The sequence below is a fragment of the Lonchura striata genome, chromosome 3 (genome assembly GCF_046129695.1).
Source record: "Lonchura striata isolate bLonStr1 chromosome 3, bLonStr1.mat, whole genome shotgun sequence".
Taxonomy (NCBI): domain Eukaryota; kingdom Metazoa; phylum Chordata; class Aves; order Passeriformes; family Estrildidae; genus Lonchura; species Lonchura striata.
In genome coordinates, this window is record NC_134605.1 from 101,610,240 (window position 1) to 101,630,363 (window position 20,124).

Consider the following 20,124-nt stretch of genomic DNA (forward strand, 5'->3'; position numbering starts at 1 on the left):
CTAATGGGATTTTTAAGAAAGCCAAATAAGTGGCAAGCTACTCCATTTAATGCAAAAGCTTTTTGCTTAATTTAATGGAATGTTAGTTCCTAAGCTGCATAAATTAAAACCCACTTTCAGTCAGTCTCTCAGGTAGTCATTAATGGACAATTATGTTAGTAAAATACATTTCTAAGGTAAACCTAGATCTTAATACCTGTTCTGTTCCTCGCCTGCTGTAAAATCTTAAATTCATAATCCTTAATAATCCCCTTCTCTGTGCCTGTAAGAACAGAAACAAATTATACAATGAAAAACAATCTCATGCACTGTTCCACGCACTGATAATTAAGTAATATTTAAAATACTAAAACAATTCTACAAGATTCTTTAGAGGTTCTGCAGAAAGACCTTGACAAATTAGAGAGATGGGCAATCACCAACCATAGGAAGTTTAACAAAGCCACGTGCCAGACTGTATTCTGGGGCAACCCTGGCTGCATGCACAAACTGGGGAATGAGAGGCTGGAGAGCAGCACTGCAGAAAGGGACCTGGGGGTCTTGGCCAACAGCAAGTTGAACGAGTCAGCAGGGCTACAGTGGATGAGATTCAGCCATCAGAGTGCCCAAAGAAGGCCATGAGGATGGTGAAGGGCCCTGAGGGGAAGCCATGTGAGGAGTGACTGAGGTCACTTGGCCTGTTCAGCCTGGAGGAGAGGAGACTGAGGAGAGATCTCATTGCAGTTACAACTTCCTTGTGAGGGGAAAAGGGAGGACAGACACTGATCTCTGTGTGTAGTAATAGTGACAGGACAAGAGGGAATGGCCTGAAGTGTTAGGGGAGGCTTAGGCTGGATATCAGGAAAAGTTTATTCACCCAGAGGGTGGCTGGACATTGGAACAGGCTCCCCAGGGAAGTGGTCACAGCACCAGCCTGACAGAGCTCAAGAAGGGTTTGGACAACACTCCTGGGCACACAGTGTGACTCAGAGTGTCCTGTGCAGACAGGAGCTGGACTCAATGATCTTTGTGGGTCTCTTCCAACTCAGCATATTCTGCGATATTACTATTTTTAAACTTCCTTAAGACTGCCTACTTTTAAAATAATGCAAGCATAATAAAATCCAGTTGTTATATACCTACTGAAGTCAACAGAATTATACAATGTCACAGAAAAGCACTCCTCATTTGCAATTAAATTAACAACTCGCTTGAAATACTAAGCAATACCTATATAAGGGTAAACACTGGAATTTATCCTGGAATATTGTACATTTATTTCAGCATAACCAAGCTTTTACCAAATCAAACATTTACTTATATTAGAAGCAAAAGAAATCAAGAGCCAGAATTAAACTGAAATATTTATTTCAGGTGTGCTGCCTTTTGTTCTGAAGTAATAGAAGAACAAATTGTAACTTTTTTCCAACAAAGACAAGTAACATATCCCAATGTCCAACTAAGAGCAAAAAAATATTGTAGCTTGGAAATTTACAGACTCCTTTCTTCTTGATTTTGGTTGTAAAACTGCAAGTGATAATTAAGAACTTAAAGTTCAAATCATACTACAGAAAAAGCAAAAACAGACAGATGCTGCGGGGAAAAAGATAACTGTTTAGACATATGTATCATAGCTTAGAATATAGCAAAACATCACATTAAATTCATCTTTCATAAAGAGATACTTATTGAGCTTCCAGTGACAATATTCATCCAGTAAAATAAGGAGACAAACTTACTGTTCTAACATCATCTTCATAACTAGTGACCTGCTTGTAATGGGGAGAGCCTGACAGAATTCTCCAAGCAGATATTCCACAACCAGCAGCTTTAGATACCCCATCTTCATCTGTTTCACAGCCTCCTACAAGGAGAAGTCTGTAAAATATGTAAAGATGCATTATGATTTCATATATTGCCATGTATTTTTTAATTTTCTTAAGTCTATAGCAGTTTGCTTAGAGTAACAAAAGGCTAAATATACAAAGACATTTATTTATACAACAGCCCTGATAAACTTTGTGACTAGATACCCGGAAATCTAAAAAAACTTCAACATCATTCAAGTAACATTTGTTATTCGTAGCATGTATACCTATTTATTCTCATCTCTAGCTTTCCAGGTAAGTCATAATTCCCAACATCAGAACAAAATAAGTCTGGCCACAAGTCTGAGTTTCCCTCTTACCGTAAAAAATGATAAACAATTACTGCTTAAGCGTGTAACAAGTTCTGATCATTCAGTTTAAGCATCAGATTCCCATTTATTCAGATGTGGTACAAAAGCTGAACACATTAAGGTTTGTCAATTCTGTTTTCTAAAGCCACTGTATCAATTATACATGCGCATGTAATACTTTCATTGCCCATCTTAGCTGGCATTTTAAAAATTTTTATGTAAGTCTTATAATTAATGCTGATCACCACTAATTTGCCCTTGAAGCCCTTTCACCTTCCTTCTGTATTTAACTGATAACTATTTTGGTGAAAACTTTGAGAATAGGCGTCTAAGTTTGTTTGGAAGTATCAAAAGGTAAAGAAAGTATCTACAAAAAAAGGCACAACTGAGGAGCCTGAAACTCCTCCTGGGAATGCTGCATTATCGCCTTCCCAAGGCCTCACCATTCCCAAAGCACTCTACCCCCAGAAGCAGCTGCTGCTCGCAAGCGCAACTCTGGCAACCAGGGATGCTAAAACTACACCTACAAAAGCCAAAGTAAGAATAAAGGAGAAAAAAGTCCTCACACATTTTTTAATCCTTTTTAAGACATCAGTAAAGCTTATTTAGTATTTTCAGGTCTCCTGCCAGTAACAAACGTACAGCAGGATGGTTTTATACCATGGATGAATGACAGAATCACATCAATTGGCTGGAAAAATCCTCTGAGGTCATCAAGTCTAATCTATGACTAAACCCTACCATGTCAACTAGACCAGCTCAAGGCATGGTGACTCCACCAATTCCCTGGGCAGTCATTCCAATGTCTAATCACCCTTAACATGAAGAAATTCCTCCTGATGTCCAATCTAAAACTCCCCTGGAACAGCTTAAGCCTCATCTTGCTCTATCTCTTCCTGGCTCTTTGGGAGAGGAGGTTTACCCCCACCTGCCTACAACTACCTTTCATGTAGCAGTAGAAACTGGTAACTCCTCTCTTAAGAGTGATCCTTAAAGTTCCTAAGAGATTTTGTTATTTCGTGGTGTTCAGAATAGCCTACTGCTGTAAAACAAAAGTTATTTTCACCAAAATCTGCAACAGGAGACATGAACATGAGGGAAGACTAATTTTTTTTCTTGCATGTGTGTTCTACACATAGCACAGCCAACATGCAGCAGTTTCCAGGCTTAATTTCTAGATCCTTGAACATCTAGATACTTCTAGGACCATCTGAGGACTCTTGAGACCATCAAAGAATTCCTGGGAAGCCTCTGAGGAAGTTCACAATGCCTGTCATTGACAGGAAGAGCTAGCTAGCATGCTTTAGAAACTTTTAGCAAGGTTTGCCAGCTGGTCCTAATCAAAGGCTGCTTTCAGCTTTTGTTCCAGATGGACACCTGATTTGCAGGGGGTCAGGAACCCTTTCAACAAAACCTGGGAAAAGCCCTATGTAAATGCCAGGCCTAGAGTGCAGCATTTTGCAGAAAAAGATAGCCAGAACCTGTCTTTGTGTATGTTCTAAAAAATCACAGTGATGTGCTGCCAGGCTCAGTCTCCAGCACCTTCTGGAGCAGCTCCCTAGCACCCTAGAGGCCTCGACACAGACCATGCTCCTAAGGGAGGACACAGATGTGCAGGTTTTGGACTTGCAGGGACATGGCTCCAAGTAACCTCCTCTAACTGAGCCTGGGGTGAAGGGAAATGGATTAGATGATCTCCAAGGGTTCCTCCAGTCTCAAAAACTGGCTGCTCTTGCAGTACCTCAACTGTACTCCACTCCCCAGGTTTATACAAAGTTGGGCTGAAGATGAGACTGGTGTTACACCAGTCTCAAGAACAAGCTCAGTTGAGGTATCCAAGAAAAACTTGCTATGCCCTTCTTTATTTAGCAATTTTGGTACAAGTATTTTAAATAAATCTGAAACCCTCTACCTCCTTCATCACAAGCCCTTCAGTGCAAACTATATACTTTAATATCAAACATTTTCTGAAGCAATTGCAGATAACCCAGAAATTACACATTTAGTTCCAGAATAAGATACCAAAACAAGCAGCTGTTGAACCTTGGATTAGAGTTTACAAAGAACACTTTGTAAACTGAAGCACCGAAGCAGACACTTAAATTTTGTCAACTAAAATGCATCATAAATTCCACCCTAGATGAAAGAAGGATCACATGAGAACACCAGGTATCTAAATTAAGGTATACAATACTTTTCAAAAACAGTAAAAGTCATTATTGGATTGATTTTTTCCCCAAAGTTACAGCTTCAAGTTTTCCTACAGTCCAGAAAAATTCCCTACTGACCTATTCTCCTTGCAATTATTATACATCTAGTTGAAAAACTTAAGTAAATTAAGTTCTTAACTGCTATTTTATTGCATTGTAATGGGTCATAGGCAAATACACAGTAACACAGTAAGGCAGTAAGCTAAACCTTACAAGAAATGAAGAGAGATCAGTATAATTTCATCACCTGAGATTAAATGAAATGCAAGAAAGCACAAAATGACAAAGTTGAATTTGTCTTAAGTGATCAAACATATTATTGAAAATTAAAACTTTGAGGCGTATCAACAATTTTCTTTAATGCACAACTTTGAAGTACTTGTATTCAAGCCCTTCCAGGGTTTTTGGGATAACAAGAAAATTTCAGCAAGAGACTTTACTCACAAATTTAGAATTCTCCAATGTCAAATTTACAAGCGTTCTACCACAGACTAAATTCAAAATAGAAAAGACTTGCATCCATCAGGGGCAAAACACTGGTTCTTTTGTTTTCCACCCAATTATGCATTCTTTCAAGTGTCAAGCCACTTAACAGGCTGCACATAGCAGGAAATTCTATAACCATTAACCCTGATCTGATGAAAGGAAACAATGGGCTTGTTCTGCTGTCTGGTCCTGTAGGGTTACCAAAGCTCCATAACCCACAGCTATTACCTCAAAACTGTAAATTTAGTATACTGAGTGTTAATTATGTGAAATCACTAAATATTAATTAGGTGGAAAGAAAAAGCCATCTACAAAATTAATCTCTCAAAATAATAACCTAGAAGAACATTACATCTCATTAATAATAATTTGTTTTCCTAAGATAGGTATGACAGCTCACTTAATACTGAAGAATGGGAAGAAGTTTTTTCAACAGTGGGTTTCTGGCATTTTATAGCCAAGCCTAATTTCCATTTAAAAGAGTACAGTGATATCACATTGCACTAAAAAATTCAATCCTAGAAGATTCAATACAAGAAAAATATATTAAAAAAGTTTAGTTCCCACAACTGAAGACAAATAGAAATAGAGTTGCTCAGTTTATCTTGGTACATAAGAAATTGATATTAAAATAATAGCCCCATTTTTAGCATAAGGTAAAGATAATAGGCTAACCAGGACCTATTCCAGTTACATTGGGTTCAAGAGCATGCAGGCAGTCAGTCCACATTTCAAGTCCAGTTTCTGTACTTAACAGATTACTAATAGAGAAAACACATCACAAGATAACTCCAAATACCAGAGCCTGGCAGTTCCACTGAGAACACCAGGGAAAATGGGCTTGCCAATAAGTCCAGCAATAGAAAAACAAAACAAAAACCACAACAACAAAAAACACACAAAAAAATAAACAAAAAAAGAAAAAAACCACCACCTAATTTATAGTTCAACCTTTACCCATCTTTCATCACATTCAGAAACCTCTTTTGAAGCTATTCCTGACATTCTAAAAAGTGCATGTTGCTTGCACAAGGTACTCAAACAGAAAAGGACATAACTTTACTAATGGAATAATGAAAGTCAAGTGAGATGAACTAAGGTCCCTCTTTCATAGTAGAAAGAGACATGACTTGTTATTACTGATGCCCTAATTAGCAATTTTAGAATAGATTTTTCTCCCCCTCCCTATTCAACACACTTCAATGCTTATTTTGCTACTTTCTCTTAATCATTTACATACCAATGTCAGGTAGCAAACAGAACGTTTACCTGTGACCAGGATGATAAATGACAGTTGTTATCCCATGGGGGTAGTGGCTGCTAAAGCTGAAACTATGACTTTCTTGAAAGCTTTGATTTGTTCCAACACTAAGTAAGCCAGGAAAAAAAAAATACATGCATCAGTTCAGATTTATTTATTACTTTAAAGAGTAGAAAGAATTCTTTTGACATTCACTATGCCATCTCAAAGCAAGTCAAAATTTATGCATACCTTACAAGGTAACTTCTCAGTTCTCCACGATAATTAACAACAAGGAGTTCAGCTGACCACTGGGCACTTGCTTTGTATTCTAGAAAGATCAATCCAGCAATAGCGTAACTCAGATCACCTGGAAAACTTGCTGTCTTTACCCAGAAATGAGGGCAGACATTGGGAGAGAAAGGGGATTTTTAAAAAATTGTATTTGGTACTGAAAGGATTAGAAAGTTAAATTAAATTAGAAAGTTAAATTAACTATATTGTATTAAAAAAATAAAGTTTCAATTGCAAACTAAATACATTTTCTTTTACCTTGATTTTAAAGTAATCATACTATTATAAAGTTTGCAAAGACAATATACTGAGGTAACACAATTGAGCCACCTTCACAAACCAGTTCAATATACCACTGAACATACAGAATAGAAAATATATTGTGTGGGGCCTGTCAACAGCAATTATCTAATATTGTACCAAGCAAAGTACTCTGGCAGAAATATTTCTTGATTTACAATTTGACTCTGCATACAAAATGCAGATTTATTATCTATTATTACAAACTGTGGTGATTCCATACTTTCACTGATGCACCTACAGATCTACCACAATTCAGGACAGATATAAAATATATCCTTTTGTGCTGTTTTAAGGGCTACACGTGACTCTTGCTGATAGTAGGATGGATGTATTATAGTGGGACTTTTTATGGTCCATTTCTGCATGGTACTCATAGTGTAAACATTTATAGCAAACTCAGCCATGATTTAAAAAAGGTCAAAGAGTGGAAATAATCCATAATCCTTAAAAAAAGTTCTACTATATTTGTATTTTAACCCAAGAGAGCACATACCGGTGAAATGACCAAAAGCTCACTACCCATCAGGTCAAACACTCTGACTGTTCCAATGCTTTCAGCATAAGCAAGTAATGTACAATCATGACTCCATGCCACTCTCCTCCACTGAGGATTAGGATCCTTTGGCACTATGAAAAATGAATAAAATTATTAATAAAAGCAAAGAATAAATATAATCCCTCCAGCAGAACAAAAAGTCAATTGCATGAAAAAAATGCAGGGGGCCCACCAGGATTACAAGCTTATCTCAGAGGGTAAAAAAAGAAAAATCACGTATGTCTCCCAGAGCCATTAATTCTAATTATCATTTCAGATTCAGGTTTCATATATTCATCATAGAAAGAAGTTGCAAAGAGAAGGTAACAGAGCTAGTCAAGAAGCAAAACTATTAAGAGACTCTTTCCAATGATTGTAAGAAATTATATCACTACCATGAAAGCAAACTAACACCACCATTTATCAACGTATGAATAACAATGATGACACTAAGTAATAATGAAGAAATTACCATACCTTGACATTTTCCAACTATGGATACAAAGTCATCTTTTGCAGACCTGCAGAAAAAACTCATATGAATTTATATACAAAAAACTCACTATTCCATTTTCTGTAACAGAACACTCGAAAAATATTTCAAATGCACAATTCAAAGGCCTGCATGGCTCTAACTACTCGTTCAAAAAAGCAGATAGTAACTTTCACCCTTAGGCAGCTACAGTAACAATAGTATTTTAGAGCCCCTGCAACTGCATAAAGACCAACATCCCTAATTTATTTGTAATTCTGTACAAAATAGGACAGAATCATTTCAGTGTTTCATACACCTTTAGAAAAAAAAACCTAGTCAGTATTCCCTAGGTTACAATTTTAGAAACAATGCAAGAATATAGTTACATTAATACAGTTGAAACACAAGATTTATTTTATAGTCTTTAAGCTGACGTTTATGGTGCTCACACCACTTTTGATTGAACAATTTTCATACACTTGCTTCTTTTACATATAAATGGAAGGTCTGACCTTCTAGCAAATGGATTTTTGTGAAGCAAGTAAACACACTCAATCAAGATCTGTTCTACAGCTAAATGTGCTCTTGAACTGGCAAAGGAGAGCTTGTTGTTAAGAGAGCACAAGAAAAGGGAAAGCATCAGTCTTTACAGCAATCCACACCACTTGTAAAACAAGGTGAAGTATTACACATGACAGCTACTCCACAGAGAAGAACACTAGATCCTTGGCCCATTTATTAGGGGAGAATTTCAAAAGGGGGCAGAAAGGCAAAGGTTAGAAAGACTATGATTTGAGCTGAGTGTTTTTGAGCATCTTGATTGTTTTTCTTTCACATCTTGAAAACAGAGAGAGAAATACAGATAGATACTTATATCAATCCAACTGTTATAATTGGGGGGGTCAAGGACACTTTATGTTGGATTTGTTTTTTTTTTTCAGGGGGGATGTCTGAGAACCAAAAAGAAACAGAAGGCTCCTCCTTTTATGATCATTCCATGGATAAATTTCACAATACAATAACATTGCAAAACAAAAAAGGAATCTATAAAAGTATTGCAAGCAAATGACCAGAAACACTTTCTCAGAACTTCACAGCTGAAGTAACAGATAATGCTAAGTTACCTGATTTCTACACATTGGTCTTGAACAACTGCCAACAATTTACCATTGCTGAAAGAAAAAACAAATGCAAAAGTTCACTTAAAGTCCACGCCTTACAGAACGTGCATCAGAGTTCTAAGTGCTTTTTTCTATGGTTAGATATAAATTGCCTAATTTCTTTTTTTCTTATTAAAATGGGAAATATCAATTTTTATTAAAAATAAAATATCCATGCTGATAATCCTTCCACTTCAGAGAAATCTGTCTGCCACTCCTTTCCAGCAGCACTAAGAAAACAGCACAAGCTGTAAAATCCCACTGCATGGGAGGTCAGAGTCCGAGATTGCTGACTATATACTGCTTTGTCTATGTACTGCTTTGTCTGGTATAAAAAACTATCATAATTCAGTAAGTGATGTCTCTTTGCATACAATATAAACTAAAACCTTCCCTACTACCTTCACGTAATCATGTCACTGAACTATTTTTCTGTACTTACTTTTAAAAGCCAGTGATCTCACTGATGTTGCTAAAATTCCTGCAGAACAGCTAGTTATAGCCTTGGAACTTTCACTTCTCTATGTAGGCAATAGCAGGCAAGTCTTGAGGGTATGCATTCACTTTTCACAAATATAAATTGCTTATTTTAAAATTATATATCCCGCCAAGTTATAAGTCTTTAGTCAACCAAATTCAGGACTTGAATTTGAAAATGACTGCACTGCAAGCCACTTTGCCCCAAAAGCTAGACATTCAGCCCTGAGTGAGAGGTGCACTAACTGAAGGGAGGCAGGTAGAAGCCCCTAGGTAGCACACTGAGGCCACCTGTGAGAGCCTGCAATATTTCTCTTGACCAGAAAGAATAGCACATTTTTAGCACAGTATCAACTCAGCGTGGCTGAGCTGGGGATGGTGGGGGAGCAGAGGGAGCATTTATACATTCACTCCTGTCAGAAAATGGCAAAGCATGGGAGCTGGTTACCTTGCAAGTATGAGGTGCCAGTTGATCTGCTTACTAACCAGACGAACCAGTCCAGCGGGCAGAGAAAACTTTGCAGGGCTGAAATACCAAAAACCATCAGGCTCAATTAGAACACACAGCAAACCAATGCAGATACACACACCAGACAACTCAGCTTCAAGGCAACCAACAATTACCTGAGAGGATTTGTAACTGAACATGAATCAACACTGCACCCTGCCAACGACAAAGGATAACAACAGCCTTGTTTTTACTAACAGAACAAAACTGCATATTAGCAGAACTGATCACTTGACTAATCACTCTTTACACTCTGGTCACCAGCCAGTTCTGGTACCCCCATTAAATGAACACCAGTAAACAGGAGGGGCACCAAGATGAAAAGGGGACTTGAGTACTTGCCGTACTATAAATCAGATGTTGTGGGAATTCTACTTGTTTAGCCTGAGGAAGGGGAGGCTTCAAGATGACAAAACACCAGCATTGTGACTGATATCTAGGAGACTACCAGGAAGATGGGAGGAACAGAGGTACATGGCTGAAACACAAGAAACTATGATAAACTCTCTAGAGGATTTGGAAGTGCTGGCATAACAGTTGGACTCCATGACTGTAAAGATCGTTTCCAACTAAATGTCTCTGTAATTCCAAAACCAAGGAGGTTTCAAGCTGACATTAAGAAGATATTTCTTTACCATGAAGACAGCCTTTAACAGGCTGACCAGAGACTCTGTGGGTTCTTCATCTTTCAACCTTTCTAATACCTAGCTAGACAGAGCACCAAGGACCCCAGTTGGAATTCAATGTTCTCCTGCTTTTACTAGGACTTTAAACTAGAGGCCTCCCAAGCTCCCTCCAAAACTCTTTTATCAAATACATGAAAATAGCAACTAGAATAAACTATAAAAACTTGAAACTATCTTTTAAATACGACTACTGGAGGAAGGGAAGTAAGTGAATTCTGTCTACAACTGAATTCTTACAACTAGAGTCACACAACAGTGTGTCACCCATAAACATCACCCCCTCACAAGAAAAGGGGGGGGGAGTAAGTGCACAAAAATAAAGTAGAAAACCAGCAACAGGGAAAACAGCATTCCCTACCAAATTCAAGTAAAGTACTGTTTCACATGAAGTCACATTAACATCCCTTTCCATGTAACTCAAAATCAAGATTATCCTTTAAAACAGGAAACTTATCTTCAAACCGGCTAAGCCATATAACGCCAGAGCTGAAATTTTCCAGAAACATTGTAGTTACCCCAATAAATTTATAGGACCATTTAAAGACTTTTTGAATCAAAACTAAAATTTATAAATGGCATGAGTGCTGCTCAAATAGTTACCATGCTTTTTGTATGAGTTTGAATTGTCAAACTAAAAAAATCCAAAATTATTACTCCAAGGGAAGCAAACCCTGTCAGGCCACCATATCTGTCACAGGCTTAAGAAGAAACCTCACAACAGCTTCCCTTGCAGTATCTCAGCTGGGACTGGGAAGGACAAAAACACGTGTTTGGAGAAACCTGCTCCAACTGCCATGTTACTTCAGCTTCTGATGAAAGCACAAAGTCAAACTAGTACTTACCAGTTTTCTTCTATTTAGACTTCAGCTGCAACTCAATTTGAGAAAAGTGGCTATTCTATGCATTTCTAGGACAATATTCTAAACAAGTGTTCAGTTTTACTCCAATGAGGAATTACTTTCCATCAAATCAAAAAGCTATAAAAATATTACCAAATAGGAAAATTAAGCAATATTTTTGTAAAACTTACCTGTACCAGATGTACTGAAGCAAAAACAATGCAGGACCTAAAATGGAAAGAGGTAAAAATTACATCTCTAGTAGTCTTAAAACACCCTCCAGATTACTGCACAGGGAATCTCAAATTCTCATTAAAGAAAAAGGTATTGAGAGAAAAATCCTTTAAATTTGGCCAACAAATTCTTATGTTAGAATAAATGCAAATGGCAAATAAAAAACAAACAAACAAAAAACCAAACCACTGCACTATTTTGTTTCATTTTAAGATAAATTTCTACTGGATGAAAATACAGTTCAGTCACTGACATTTAACAATTGGTTTATGAAATGTAATATCATCAGAATTTAAAACTTCCTCATAGAACTAACTAGCAGACAGCCCAGTACAAGAGACTTTAAGAGAGGGGGGGGGAAAAAAGGCTCCAATACAGTTTGCAAAACACAGACCTTGTTAACTCCTAAGATGTATAGTTTATTAGTTTGTCCCAACAAACTAATGGAGACAAGAATGCTTACAAAATTGACATAAAAATAACACAGCCACGTTCACAACCAGAAAACATCTTCCTGAAAATACATCCTGTACTCTATTCCGATTGCTATTTCCATCATTAGGCACTCTAAAGGGCAGAAATTGTAAAATTTACAAGTAATCCACAGAGTCTTAGACCTCATGAATGTAAGAACAAGTAATATTTACCTGCAATTGCTCTAGTGATGATAAATGATGCACCATGCGTTCTGCTGCCTCTTGGCTGCAATTACAATAATAATCATCAGACACCATGTCACACATTTTTACTTAAATACAACACTCATACATACATTCACTGACTAAGTTTAAGTTGGCTCCTAGCCTACAAGTTCATTGTGTATTTCCTATTACTCACTACTTCATATAACGTCTCCTTTAACTGCATAAGCTAAAACAGGCTGTAACACCAAATAATTTAAATGTCAGGATGCAATAAACAAAATGTGCTACAGATTGTCTATTGATTCAGCTTTGCCTCAATCTTTGGGTAGTAACAAAAGACACTGACTTCTGATTGTGTTCTCCTGTAAGCCATTATAGATCATTCTTTTTATGCCAAATAAATGCCACAATGATCTGTAATGCCTAGCAGTCAAAGTACTCAGTGTGCAACATATTACGTTAATATCTAAGTGCTAAGCTACCTAAAGATTGCTCATGAAAGTTTCAGAAACATTAAGAAAAACAATTTCTGAAAAAAAAACACCTCTTTTTACATCAATTTGTACTATGTAATACGGCCACTTGGAAAACCACCTCTAGATAATACCATCTCACACAGCCTTTCCACCTGCCCTAATTTAGGCACAGGGAGCAACGGCAGTCACTATATAAATGAAAGCACTCTCCAAACACAGAAAAAAGGAATACAAAAACAACACAGGATATATATGCTTATCTATAAGAGGAGTTAAAATTATTTGTCAGTAAGACAATATTTTGTCAGTAAGAAGCAGAAAGAAGATACAAAACGGAGGAGTGAAAAACGATAACCAATAAGGAAGGATCCACAAAAAATCCTCAAAATAAGCAATCATGTTTATACCTTTCTAATGAGAATATTAGAGCACCACAAACTGAGCATCAGAGTAGGCAATAACTGAATTTTCTCTTCCATTCAATACAAAAAATATATAGAGCAAATTTCCCATTAACTGAAATATTCAGGCCTCACCAAGTTACAAAGCAGTAAACACTGAAAGACATACAAATTTATCAACATTTTGCAATATGGCTATGCTTAAAAAATAGTATTTGGCCTCCCAAATTTAAATTGTTAAAGTAAAGATTAGTTTTCCAGGCAAAGTTTGCAATCCATAAACAGTCTTTCAAATAACCAGGCTGTCATCTCACAGCGTGTAAGAAGCAAACACAGCTGTACTAATAGATAACATTCCACATTCAGGCTGATCAGCTAGGAAATAACAATGCATTACAGTAAAATAAGTGAAAGCATAAATTATTTCTTACAGCTACCCCAGAACCTCAGGGAGAGCTGCAATTTCCTAGGGACCTTAAAAGGAGAGCTTGTTAAGTTTTTGGATTATGAGGAAGTTCCCAGTAAAAAAAATCATTTCCTAAAACTGCTTACATCTCTTTAGAATTTTTTATTAATATTTTAAGTGTCTGGTCCTGAGCCTAAACTACAGGCTGCTATTCCATACATCTTCGATACTTCACAAAACTGATTTACTGTTAAATCCCAAAGACTTGAGTTTTACTTTTTATAACATATTCTTATCATTTCAGGAATAGCAATGGTTACCAGATGTGCTGTATTTCTTTTTAATTCATTCCTTCTTGGGAAAACAACTTCTATTTTTCCTTCCTGACAGCCTTCCAGAAATAAAATCTAAGTAACTTTCTTGCTGACAAGTCACCCACTTAGTTTTGGATTTCTTTGCACAGCCTGCAAACTTACTGGGGGGACAGAAGCTGGTGGGTGTTGGGGAAATCTCAAAACGTTAGACTGTAATGAAAAAACAAAACCCACAAGACCAGGTGATACATTTTGGAAAATAATTTGAAGAGATTTCCATCTGCCTATATCTCCATAAATCACCTCACAAGTCCTCTCTTGCAGCCTTGTCCACACCCACTGCCTCATTCACTATTTTCACTATACATGGATCTACTACTAAGTAATTCCTTTTATTCTCATTATATATTTCATTGTTCTCAAACAGTGCATTTTATACAATGGCATCACTATCCTGAACACAGACTGTTTGATTTCCACACCACTCTCTTCTTTGGTGTAGTCAATTCCTTGAGTGTTTCCTCCACAAATAACTACTATAACTCTCCCTGGCCCTCCTTCCACCAAAAAATTCTTACCGGAAAGCTCAGTACAGGTGAATGATAATACCAACAAGAAGTAATATTAAAAATTTTAGGCATTCAGCCCAAGAGATCCATGCCAGTTTCATCAATGTCTTGAATTTAACATGATTTTACATCTTCATCACCAAGGCTCATCTTCCAATAATTAGAGCTTTAAGACCTAGTGCTCTGCAATTAAAAATTAATCATCCCAAATGAGAGAACAGAAAAAATAAAGTCAATAAAGACCTGTAAAAGTTTAAGGTCTGGCTTTGTAGCCTAAATTACTGCATAGGAAGACAACTAATTTCATTTCCCAGTGCAGCATTCAACTTCCTTTCCATTTCTACCATTCTTTACCTCACTTATTCCAAAAGATTCAGTTCTACAAGAAAGTAGGGTATAATTTTTTTCTGAAGAGTGTGAAAAAAATAGGACTAAAAGAGACAGATGCTCCAAAGGGAATGTCACCTAAGGACACTTAGGTGTCATTTAGGACAATCACCTAAGTAGTATCACTGTTAAGGCATCTTAAGACAAAAAGTGACTCATACTGACAAAATAATCTGTTTGCCTATGTTGTCAGTGTAAAATCAATTTCCCACTAAAATGGCAAAAAGACTATCAGAAGTGTCCTTGAGTACTGACAGATTCCAAAAAGAATGTAAATCCAAGCAAATTATACAGCATAGGATTTTCAAACCAACTTCTGCTATTGAAAACAGGTATTATCTTAAAAATAAATAGGCAAGAAATATCAAGTTTAAAACAACCACCACCATCTGCTTAAGCTAACAAGCAGAATTCAATGATGCTTAGAAATTCTGACTACCAGGGCAGATAAGGACCCTCAGACTGTGGTTACACAGTCACTTTAAATTGGCATCCCCACCATGGAGAGGTGTCATCTCACTAACCTATTATTCACAGCCCCCTCCAGTACACTACAGGGGTACTAGAGAGACTACTAACAAGAGGAGATGAAACAACATTGTTGTTTCTCAGAGTTATCAGTTCTTTAATCAACTTACCACACAACCTCAAGAACACTATGGCAGCAGAAAACGCATTTGTCAGAAATGTGCCCCCTTAACACGGCTGTAAAAGAACCACAGTTTTGTGTCATACCTAAGTTCTCCTCATGGTTTGCAACAGGAGAATTGTTTCCATATGCTACTAAAAACAAAGACTATTTACCATTTCTCAAAACACAGTTGAATTAAAATAAGTGCAACTATCAATTCATCTATACAAATACCCTATTAAGCTAATAAATAGTAATACTGCAATCGTGTTTTCCAAACACCCATAAGTGTTGCTGCAACTGAGGATTTACAGATCAAGAGCAACAACACCAAAAAAATCTTTCTGACAAATGAAAACTTTTTTTTTTTTTTGTTGGAATCTGTGGTATTGATGATTCAGTTTTGAGCATGGCTCTAGTAATTTTTAACAGATAAGTCTTCCCCTTGTGATGTTTTTACATCTTTTCTGTTCAGCTGTTCTCATTAAGCATAAAACTTTGCTAAAATGCTTCTATTACAAACCTTCAGTGGGAAATGCATTAAAAACTTCAGTAGACTTAAAAGCCACTACAAGAAAGGAATAAAACCACACTGCTCGCATCATCTATATCCAAGTCAATCCAAGTGCAGACAAAAGGCAGCAAGCTCAGCACATTGCAGAGGAAAACATGAAAAAGGTAAGATGAAACAGCTTCTCAGCCTTTCTGGTGATCCGGGTAGAAGAACAGCTAGAAATAACTAAAAACCTGCAGTACAAGAACAGTGTAAACTAGCACTTAAGAAATCAGAAATAGATATTTGTGTGCATTGTGGACAGAAAATCAAATATTTTTCTCTTTTATCCCTGCAAATACAGACACAACTGTACTGATACAGGAGTCCAGAGAGAGGATCTAATTTTCCTCATACAAGGTAAACCCAACGAAGGTCCTATTTTCACCAGCACAGACTCCACAGCTCTCTGTACGGCTGATTCTAGAGACGACACCTGGACTTCATTCACCAGAGTTTCGCTTGTGTCAGCTCAACAGCAAAGCCCGACACACATTGTTCAATAAGCAAGCAACACTTCAAGGCACCCCAGGCAGCACAAGCCACGGTGGGAATTAAGCGACACGAAGGCACACGGGGACAGTGGCCGCACGGACACGCCGCGTGCCCGCCAGGCCCAGCGCGGCCATCCCGCCGAGCCTCCCGAGGCACCGGCGCGGCCCCGCGGCCCCCGGGCGCCGCCGCGTCCTCGCCCGCGCCAACGTGGCCGGTCCCCTCCCCCGCCCGCGGCCGTGCCGCGGCCACACGCACCTGCACCTCCGTCTCCGGAGGCCACTCGGCGTTCACCAGCAGGTCGTACAGGATGTTCTCCTCCCCGTCCTCCGCCTGCTCGCCGGCCATGCCGCGCTCCCGGGGGCTCCCGCCGCGGTCCCTGCCGGCGGCGGCCATGCCGGACCGCCCCGCCCTGCCCGCGCCGCCGCGGCGACGGCAACCGGCGGCGGCCAAACCGCTCCGCCTTTCACTCGCGCGGCGCCGGCCCGCGGCGGGCGGGACCTCGGGGTGTGGATGGAGCCCTGACCGAAGAGGGGCAAAAAACGGGGAAAAGGGAAAACGTGGATTTCTCGCAAGTGGTTCTTAATGGTGCCACGGAGGACTTCTAAATACTTCAGTCCTACCAGTTAGAGTTCCTAGCGTTCAGCTCTCTCAAGCAGATAAAATTAGCTGATTTGTAAGTTCTGGGTCCCTCCCGGCAGGAAGGACACCGAGGGCTGGAGTGTTGAGGCGCGGCATGCGCTCCTCGCCGCGGCACTCCGAGCCGTGCTGGGCGGTGAGGGAAGAGAACGGGCGGCCGCTTTCCCCCGCAAGCTCTGCAGTTTCAGTTCGTGGCGCGCAGGGACAGACGAAGGCGACACGGGACTTGGGGGGGAACGAGATGGTTTTATTCCATGAGCCCCAAGACCCCGGCGGGCGGGGGGGCAAAGGTTTTATACAGAACTCAGGAGGACGGGTGTAGGAACAGTAACCAATGAGGGAATAGCAGGGGAGGAGTTTAGGGCAGAACTAACATCTGGAAGCTGAGGAGGGGGCTAGAATGAATGACAGGGAAGGTTCTAGGGAAAGGGGCAGGGAAAGGGGGGTTGGGGGGGGAAACAGATATTAAACAAATATCAAATGAAAGAAAAACACACCACCGCATCTCCCTCTTTTACTTTACAAAAAGAAGGAGAATTTTGTGGTTTAAGCAAATTAATAAAACATGCAAATAATATAAAATCATATGATAACATTGTAAATTACTTAAAGGACATGAAAGACACATTATTGCATTTATAGGGCAGGAAGAGTAGTAACAGCTTAAATTAGACACAAGACTGCACAAAACTTGCTGTTTTGCTGTTCTGAGTAACAATTTAAAATAATGTAAATAATGTAAATAATTGAAATAGAATGAAATAATTGACAGAAATTAAATTAAAAAATTTAATTAGAATGATTAAAATTATAACTATCTAATTTGAATAAAATAATTAAATGGAATTATTGGAATTAAATATAATAAAAGATCAACTAAATATAACTAATAAATTTTTAAATTTCGCAGCAATGCAGCAAGCCTGAAGCGATATAGTAGCTGAGTGATTCCTGTAGCAATAATGGTTAAACACAGCCTTTAAGTTAAAAAATATCAGAAAAGACTGAATTAATTATAATTATAACAAAACAACTTAATATAAAATCAAATTGTAACATTACATATTATTAAAAAAACATAAATTGAAAGACATTAAAAAATGATAAACTAATTGTGATTATAACATATGAAACATATAAAAACTTCATCTGGAGTATATAAAATTGTCTTAAATGAGTCCAAATTAAGGGTACAAAGCACAGCAGGATTTGTGACTTCATCTGATTTAGAATTTGCTGCGTCGCGGCGTTTGCGATGTTCAGCTTCTTAAATTCTTAAAGCAGAGTCAGCGGATAACGGCGCTTGTTTTAAAGCAGAGTCAGCGGATAGCGATGTGGTTTGTTCAATTTGAATGTCCGTTTGAGAGGTGGGCATAATATCTTGAGTAATAATTAACTGGGATGATTTTTTTTTTTTTTTCTATAAAATATAACTCAACAAACAGATTATTCAAAAATAATCAAAAGCAAAAAGAGGAATTCGTAGTTAAATAAAAAGGAGTATTGGGTAGGGTACATTAAGGAATAGGATAGGGGAATCAGACAATCACTTAATTAGTGATTGCCATGATTAACAGGGGGTATCGGTAAGGGGTGGACCGGGGCGCCGCCATTTCAGGGGGAAGACAAAATGACGGATCCTCAGTCCCGGGTTTCGGCTCCATTTCCTCGGGAGAAGATCCCTCCCGACCCTCTCCCCGGAGGACGAGCCTGAAGAAGGATGGGGGAATATCTAACCCCGCCTCCCCACAATAGGGACTAGCCTCGTGCAGGGACGGTGCAGGGCTATTGGGGGAGAGATGGGACTGGCGGGAAACCAGGGGCGGAAAAGAAGGGTCAAGGCGGGAAAGCGGGTCCCAAGCGGCGTGGCCAGCGCCATCTTGAGAGGGGGTGCCAGATACACTGCACTTGGCCTGAGCAGTGTCCGGCGGGGCACTTGGGGCGGCTCGGCCACAGCAATCCCCAAGGGAGGATAGGAAAGGGTTTTAGGAAAGTCCGAGGGGATGGGGGCATAGGGAGCTTCACAGAAGCAAAAAGGGGAAATTTATAGGAGGGGGGGGGGCCGCCTGACGCAGCTGGATGTCGGCGCAATGCGTGGGTGTAAAGGGCCCCTTTTAACAACTCTCCTATAGCTAACGTGTCGTCTTCTTAGCTGATCCCTACTGGTGTCTTTTCTACCCCCTCCGTCCAGCCCAGAATGGGGAGGGGAGGATAGAGAAGACAACTTTTTCGAGGAGAAGAAAAAGCGATCTAATTTAGGTCCCCACAGAAGACTAGGCGAAGGATAGCACTCAGTGCTAGCTTCTCCCAGAAAAAGAAAACCCACCCGCTTGCCAGGGACATGCACGGCTACAGCCCCAGTCTGGGCGCAGACGGGGGTTAAAACGCGAGAAAAAAAAGTGGCAGACCCAGCCGTCCGTCGGGGCGACCCCCACCCCGTGTAGCCCACCTTACCTTGCAGGCTCGGACGGAGATGGCTTGAATCTTCTCCTCGACTCGATGGAAAAGTCGCGCTAAAAACTGGGGATGTTCCTTCCCGGTTTTGGCCCTTCCGGAAGCCTGGGTGTTCCCGTTAAACCAAGACTCGTCCCCGAAGCCTTGGTTTCGGCCACTATCAGCCTCCGGTGGTCTCGCTGCAGATGCTGACCGAGGAATGAACCTCTTCTCGATCAGCCTTTCTTCAGGCTCCCCCGAGCCGCTGCCAAAACCGCCCTCTGTGTTCTCGGGTAAGTCTGCCCGCCAAAAAGCTCTGCAGCCCGGCTGCCCGTGCAGCGCGGCTGCTCCCGGGCGGGAAGATGGCGAGAACAAAGAGGTCCCGGAGCGTCAGTTTTTCGCTCGGCGCTCAGCTCCTCTTAGCATCAGGCAGAGCTTTTACGGCCGTAGATGTTCCTCTTCCCTCCTTCCTCTTCTGTGAGGCGGGCGCCCCCACGAATTTGCCCGTTTTTTCTACAAGACGAAGGAGGGAACCATCCTCTCGCTACCATATGTTGAGGCGCGGCATGCGCTC

At 39.6% G+C, this 20,124-nt stretch overlaps 1 protein-coding gene across 1 annotated transcript in view; it reads right to left on the minus strand.

The window, feature by feature from the left end:
* NBAS (NBAS subunit of NRZ tethering complex) overlaps positions 1–16,910 on the minus strand; it is a 155,402-nt gene extending 138,492 nt beyond the window's left edge. Inside the window, exons 1-11 of the mRNA XM_021525380.3 lie at positions 16,737–16,910; positions 12,253–12,307; positions 11,563–11,599; positions 9,787–9,864; positions 8,826–8,873; positions 7,704–7,747; positions 7,185–7,318; positions 6,347–6,480; positions 6,124–6,222; positions 1,719–1,857; positions 197–262 (exon numbers count right to left, since the gene is read on the minus strand). Of these exons, the coding sequence (XP_021381055.2) occupies positions 197–262; positions 1,719–1,857; positions 6,124–6,222; positions 6,347–6,480; positions 7,185–7,318; positions 7,704–7,747; positions 8,826–8,873; positions 9,787–9,864; positions 11,563–11,599; positions 12,253–12,307; positions 16,737–16,874 (972 nt within the window). The 5' untranslated portion in view covers positions 16,875–16,910. The remainder of the gene's footprint in view (positions 1–196; positions 263–1,718; positions 1,858–6,123; positions 6,223–6,346; positions 6,481–7,184; positions 7,319–7,703; positions 7,748–8,825; positions 8,874–9,786; positions 9,865–11,562; positions 11,600–12,252; positions 12,308–16,736) is intronic.
* Between the last annotated feature and the right edge of the window lie 3,214 nt (positions 16,911–20,124).